This window comes from Cariama cristata, unplaced genomic scaffold, assembly GCF_000690535.1.
Source record: "Cariama cristata isolate BGI_N322 unplaced genomic scaffold, ASM69053v1 scaffold18548, whole genome shotgun sequence".
In the NCBI taxonomy this organism is placed as follows: Eukaryota; Metazoa; Chordata; class Aves; order Cariamiformes; family Cariamidae; genus Cariama; species Cariama cristata.
In genome coordinates this window covers 1-6,859 of record NW_009633079.1, presented here as the reverse complement: position 1 = coordinate 6,859, position 6,859 = coordinate 1, and the positions used below count along the sequence as shown (strand labels likewise).

Genomic DNA, 6,859 nt, shown 5'->3' with positions numbered 1-6,859 from the left:
ATAAAAAATATATAAATATAAATAATAGAATAATATAAAATATCTATATTCCTTCCTTTCCCAAGCATAAACACTGAACAAGTTCAGCAACAGAAAGGAATGAAGTATTGTCTCTGCATCCTCACATCTAGAGTAATTCCACACAAAGACAAGGACACACGTGGAGTTGAGATGAGTCTGTTCAGTCACCATATTAGGCCTTTTGACTGCCCACTCTGCACACTCACCAGTAAGGTGGCAGCCCAAACCTGAGAAGCCCCTTTCTCGAGGGCCTTTGTCACATAACATCTGCTGGAAGGTTGGTGCCTTTGAATCCACTCAGTATTTCTTTAGGAGGACTAGAATTTGTCATCTGAGTGTTAAATCTCACATCATACTTACTGTGTTCTCCTTTCAACCCTTCGTACCCTCACTCACTGTTTACAATGGAATCAAAGAGGCAGTGTTTTTCCTTTAAAGAAAAAAAGCCTTAAGAGCAGTACTCACCATTTCTTTGAAAAGGCACATTGGTGTAAGCTCTGCTGAAGTAATCATTGAGGACCCTTCTGAGTAGGTCTAAGGTGATGTAAGCAAGGCTTGTGTAGACATAACAAGCAATAGCTAGGATCACTGTGTAAGAGCCTACTATTCCAGAGGCCAGTATGTTCAGCTAGAGGAGATAAAAAACCAGCTTTAGGAAACCGATAAACATTCTTTATTCCTCACTTCCTTAAGGCAGTATTTTGTATCGGTCTGTCTACAAGAAATTGGCTGCACACACCTGTTATCCAGACATCCTGTCAAGACAGCAGCAGTCAACTAAATGCAAGTGTTAATGGATGCTACGTGCAACATTGCAAAGAGTCATTCCTTTGCTTGTGGACCACTTAGCACAAGTAGTCCTGAACAGAAATTCCCTAGAGCTGGTCCTGCGCTGAGCTTCATGAAGCTGTGTTAAGTTTTCTGTACACATCCCGCAGGACTGCATTTTGCATTAAGTTCAACACGCTTTCCTCCCTCCTTCTGAGGTGACAGCGCAGATTACTTACAATTCTTGGACAGCCAAAAAAAAGCACTGGAATCATCAAGGCTACAGAAGAAAAGGTCACCCAGAACACCACATCGTCACGGAACACCCTGTAGTCTCCTGCAAAGACACCATATTCCACATGTAATTTACTAGCTAGTAAAACATTTCTTCTTCGCAAGTGGTTGGGGGTGAGCTTTTTTCCCCAAAGATTCTGTAGATTAAAAAATATCTGGAGCACAGTCTTGAAAAGCTTAGCTTTTGAGCTCAAATGCTGATTGTTTAAGATGCATTGTATCAGTCGCTCAAAACAGGAACAGAAAGAGACTGTCCCAGTTGAGCACAGGTCCAGTAGTCTAAGTTGGGACAGCAGATCTTGTCCACAAAGCAAAGATTCTTGGTGAGGTATATGTTACTCATCTGTTGATAATGAAAAGTACCAGAGTACTTCTGCCCAATAAGAAACCATTTTGTCACCTGTATAGGTTTATAATCTATAAACCTGCATTTATGTAAGTTTGACTCTAGAGTATGGTGCAAGTGCAGCCATCCCAACACAAGGCAACAAACTCTTCTGGCTTTAGGAAGAGTAATTAAGTCACTCAAACTACTTTGCTTTCCCTGCTTTCTAAAGCTTGCCAATTAAACTGAAGAGATGAGCTGACCCCCAGCTGAGTTACTGTTTTACTTTAATGAAGAGCAACCAGGGATTGCATGGATTATCACAGAATTGTGCCTTGAGTCAAACAGATGACTGGAGAATGAAAAACTGTCTCACCAAGGGATCTTAAGCAGAAGAGTTTTGAGATTTAAAATTACAATAGAGAAAGCAGTGTGGCTAACGCTCTGATGTCACAGAGGGATTTCAGCTCAGCAGCCTTGCTTGCTTTTAAGCAATTTGTCTATTGTTTCTCTCTTAAAGTCATTCTAAAGACCCTGATGATGTCAATCCAGCTGCAAGCGCAAGTTTGACTCCTACAGCGCAGTGCTCCCAGAGCCTTGCACTGTAGCACAGTAAAAGGTAACAGCAAGAGCTTCTCTTAATCCATGATGCCTTTACACCTGAAGGCTCCAAGTTAGATGGCAGATTTTCTACTGTGACTTGTTCTGGATAGAGAGGAAGACAGACAGCAAGTGTGTGCCTGGAGCAGAGCTGGTGTCAGGCTGCTGAGAGGACACACAGCTTGGGTAGGAAGAGCCTCAGCAAGTTCTCTGCAGAATAAGCAGTTTGCTTTTCCCACCAGTGCAGACTAAATAGTTTTAATTACAGCACACCTGAAAGAAGACTTCAGCTACATCTCTACTCCTCTCAACCCTGGAAAGGGAAAGTTAAACATTACACTAAGATAGACCAGATACTGGCATTCATCTTAGAGCCTTGCAGTGTCCCTGTAATACAGGGGGAACACATCACTCAATAGCCAGCACTTTTCAGCTGAGTATTTCAGTACATACCTAGTGGAGTAAAGAAGACCATCGATGAAAAAAGAAATCCCAGCACAAGCCCAGTAATAAACATACAGAGCAAGACAGAGCCAAATCTCCACCAGCTTGCAACCAGGAAAAGTCCTCCAACAATTCCAGCTACTGCTGTCAAAATAAGACGCACTGAAAAAGAAGAGGGGAAATTCCAACACTCTGAAGAGTTCAGTTATTGCAGTAAGATATTCAGCAGCTTTACTTACATGCCTGATTTCTCAGGAAGTTTTCATTAAGTAACAAAGACAAACAAGAGTATCAACTCAGGATGTGGTACTGAAAGAGTGGCATAGGACTGGAATGAAAGTGTTGCTACTATGTACATTAATACCTTGAGTTCCCAGGGCAATTATGGTTGCAATAGGTAATACACATGTATCAAAAATGTAACTATATGAGGTAAGATGCAGACAGAAAGAACTAATTCTTGCTACTCTAACAAGCAGGGTGCAGATCATCTACTTCCATTTTACAGATAAAAATCTGCATTTGATCTGAAACTGAGGTCTACCTGTTATGAAAGAAGTAGGAAGGAATTACGTTGCAAATTTCCAGAGTTTCTAAAAATCTGTATCTTCCTTGGATAGATACTCAAATTTGTCTTTTATAGTTGCAGCTATTAATTCTGCATCACTATTAGATGTTGGAAGCAACAGTTACTCTATTGCACATTCAGCTATTATGGTAATCAGAGCTCAGTTGAAGTACCCAGGTATCATCCTCTTATCCTTCCTAAGGCTGGCCAACAACAACCACAACTGAGGAATCCCTTAAGTAAAATCTAACAACAGTATTTTGGGAAGAGTGTAGGGTATCCCGAGACACCTACTCACCATCATAACCAAGGCCAGTTACCCTCGTAATGAATACAAAGAAGAAGAATGCTGCAAATATGAAGCCCATGAAGAATAAGTCTAGAGAAGAAGGAAGAAAAGAATTAGTATGCTGTCATACCACTTCATACCAAGCCCACTTCAGTACATCTTCAGACATCTTCATGTTACAACAGGGAAAGAACATATCAGATCACTAGCTGAGAAGCACAAAAGGAAAGCCAAACAACACTTTGTTCTGCAAAGGGGTGTCCTCAAGCATTTCAAATAGTCAAAAAATTACATATTTATATCTCTATTGCTCAGCATGCACCGTGGTTCTACGCTTCTATTCTTTGCAAACCAGAAACTTCTTGCTCTGCGCTTAAAAGCTCGGATCCTGTAAAAGTAAAGCAGTGCACCTAATTGGCACGTAATCGGTATCAAGTCAATCTTAGTAATAACACCACCATTCTAAATTAGAGCAAGTTACATTTATGAAATTCCAACCAGACTTACAAGAAGAAAAAAACCCCAAACATTCAATACCTGTTTTCCAGAATCTGTGTCCAAAAAAGCAAGTGAAAAGACCAAGAACAGCAAGAGCAGTGAAGAATATTTTGGTAGAGAGTTTACCTACAATGAGAAAGAAAGGTTTACTAGGGAATTCCACCTAGTAGTCCCAACAGTGAGACTAAGGTAAGATCAGGTCGCTGTCACTGAGTCTACTGATAATAGCTGCCACTCCTTCAGACACACCACGTGAGCAGATTTGCAACGCCTGAACTAACAGTTATCTTGATAGGATCTCTAACAGAATACTGAAGTAGTTCCAGACCAATTAAGAAATCAGGAGCTTCTTCCTTATTCAGAAGACTGAAGTTTCTGTAACCAATTATTTAAGTAGCTGTAACTTGCTGTTTATAATATGGTTACAGTTTTACCGGAAAATTCTCTGCTCAGCTTTTAAAAAAATGGACATTCAATCATCTATAAAAATCAGTGCTACAGGATTAGTGACCCAGGCAGCAGCTATAGTCTTTATCACTGCAGCCTTCACTTTAATCTCCCTTTAAGATATTTGCCATGCAACAGAAAGGACAGTCAGCATCCCAGTATGGCTCACCTCTGTCTCCTAGGCAAAATTCTTACTGGTATTTAAGCTATTTGAAAGAGTAAACCACATTTTCCTAGTTCTCTGACTCAGAGAAGAGAGGGTTAGCCTACATAATTTGTCTCATGTTGTCATAAGACAACCTCAGCTTTTACAACAGTTACTTGTGTTACAGTATATGATAAGAAAATAATCACGAGAACAAATCTTATTTTATGAACCATATTCTACCCACTATTCTTGTCCCTTCTACAGCCATAATGGGAGTGGCAGCTTTGCTCTTTTTCAGCTCAAATTCTATCATTTATATAACTTTGTACACAGTAGCATGACTTTGTAGTCATTCCACTATTGCTGACAGTATCTTTATGCTTATTTTAGGTGACTATCTCCTTTCAAAATAATAGTTCATGTTTTATTAGTTTAGTTTCACATGCAGTCCTACAAGCGATTTAAGGTTATGTATCCAGTTGAAATGGAAAAAGCTGAAGTGGCACTACAAAATTGACAGTTATATATTTGCAAGCCATATATTAAACCTTCATTAAGTTAAACCCTCAATTGCTAATAGTTGTCCTTTGTCTTATTTTATAATTCTCAAATTTCTCCTCAATCAAGAGAGAGACTCCATCATAAAGTAACAAAATATAATGTGTGAAACAAAGAGCTCCTTCACACATTTTTTAAAAAAAAAAAACAACAAAAAACACAACCTCAAAAGCACCATTCAGTATGTTGGAGCACAACAAGCTTGAGATGAGTTGGCAAGGACATACAAGTCCCAACTTACTGAGAGAAGAGCAGTTATCCACTAGGTCAGCAAAGCTGCAGGCATATGTATGCACAGGTATGTATGCAGCAGAAGTATTCCAAAGAGGATCCCATACTATGACATTGTAGATCACACCTTGTCCAGGAAGTGAGGAAAAGTAGACATTGGTCTTATCATCAGTTGTTAGCGTAAGCATCTGGAACAGTAAAGAATATTTTCAATTGCAAGGAACTGCTTGTCACTGTGACTGATGGCATGTTGATGTGTCCATACAGCTGAGGCAATACTCAGCAGCTCAAGGAAGTTGATCAGCAAGAGTCCAGGCAAGAGCTCTCCTATTCTAAACCCTCTCATTATTACCAATTGAAGGATTAAAGGCTCAGAGGACAGACTCCACTTCCTTCAGTATTACTGTGTTTTCTGACAGTGGAGAAGGTTCTGCCACTCAGTGTTTTGCTCCTCCCCATTTGAGGCCACAGTTCGGGTCCTCTGCCAGTCTACTAACCCAAGTCTGGTCTCTGAGGCAGGCCAGGCCACCATTCTACTCCCTAGCAAGGCCAGGCAGGCCATGGCGACCGAGATTCTACCCCCTTTGTCCCTTCCAGTCTCTTTGCTGGGTAAAGGTGCAGCAAGTGTTTGCTCTCACATATCAGATCTCTTTATGCCATTTCAAACAGCACTCATTTCTAGTGCAGTTCCACTATATTCTCCCCCCTCCTCTCTTCCTTGCATTCACTGTTCAGTCCTCAGTGAGGATCTGAGCCACATGAGGATGCCAGACCCTCGCATCTAATAGGCACTGTAGGAGCCTATCCATCTTTGTCAGAAGTGCCTCTACTTCTGGATTTACAGGCAGTCAGGGGCAGTACAGCTAAAGGCAAGCTGGCTTCAACATCACTGAAGGAACACTCTGGCTAAAGAAGCACTCAGCAAGCAGGAATACACAGCAATAAGAGCTTGTTTCATTGAGAAAATGGTGCAAGACATAGAAACATCTTGCAGACCAGTTACCAACATCTACCTAATAACAGAGTCCCTTGAAAGTCTTGATTCTGCCACATTTAGGGCTGTGCTAACTAGCCACCTCTATCCCAAGAGAGAGCAGTTGCCATTTTGTATGCATCACTGACTGTGTACTTCCCAGTCAGAAATCCCAGATACAAGCAAGAAGCCTGGAGCATCAGCACCTTGCTTACATCACCAATCAAGGAAAATAAGCACAGGGGAGGAGAAAACATGAGACAGTGCCATTGTCACATGCCTGGTACAACAGTGCTTCAGACTTACTTTAATACCGTTGGCTTTGATACTTTGCACCTCAGACATCTTCCGAATGTGGTTCATAAGGACCATTTCAGAAAGATCATTCTCTGGTAAGAAGTACTGGTAGACTTCATAGCGCAGTCGCCATCTGGAGTTTTGACCAGTCCCTGAATCACAAGATGGTGGGTTTGCTCCTCTACAATTAAAAGAGAGATCAGCTACATGCCCAGCACAAGCTCCCAGATCTTAACATTAGCCTTCAGAAGTTACCTGAGTTGTCAGTATTTGGCTGCTACTCTTTAGAAGTTAAACACCAGCAACTAATTCAAAACTAGATTCTAAATGTTTGTGAGCACAGGCTACAGCAGCATTATGCTGAACCACCCTGAACCAGGTAGTGCCTGTGCTGGTAC

The 6,859-nt window shown here is 41.1% G+C and overlaps 1 protein-coding gene across 1 annotated transcript; it reads right to left on the bottom strand.

Moving 5' to 3' along the window:
- Positions 1-486: 486 nt before the first annotated feature.
- Positions 487-6,664, bottom strand: TM7SF3 (transmembrane 7 superfamily member 3; the record flags this gene model as incomplete). The annotated part of the gene is made up of 7 exons (XM_009706616.1): positions 487-649; positions 1,029-1,126; positions 2,462-2,614; positions 3,319-3,399; positions 3,847-3,933; positions 5,202-5,379; positions 6,471-6,664. Coding segments are annotated over 7 exons (954 nt in total), but the record flags the coding sequence as incomplete, so codon positions are not given.
- Between the last annotated feature and the right edge of the window lie 195 nt (positions 6,665-6,859).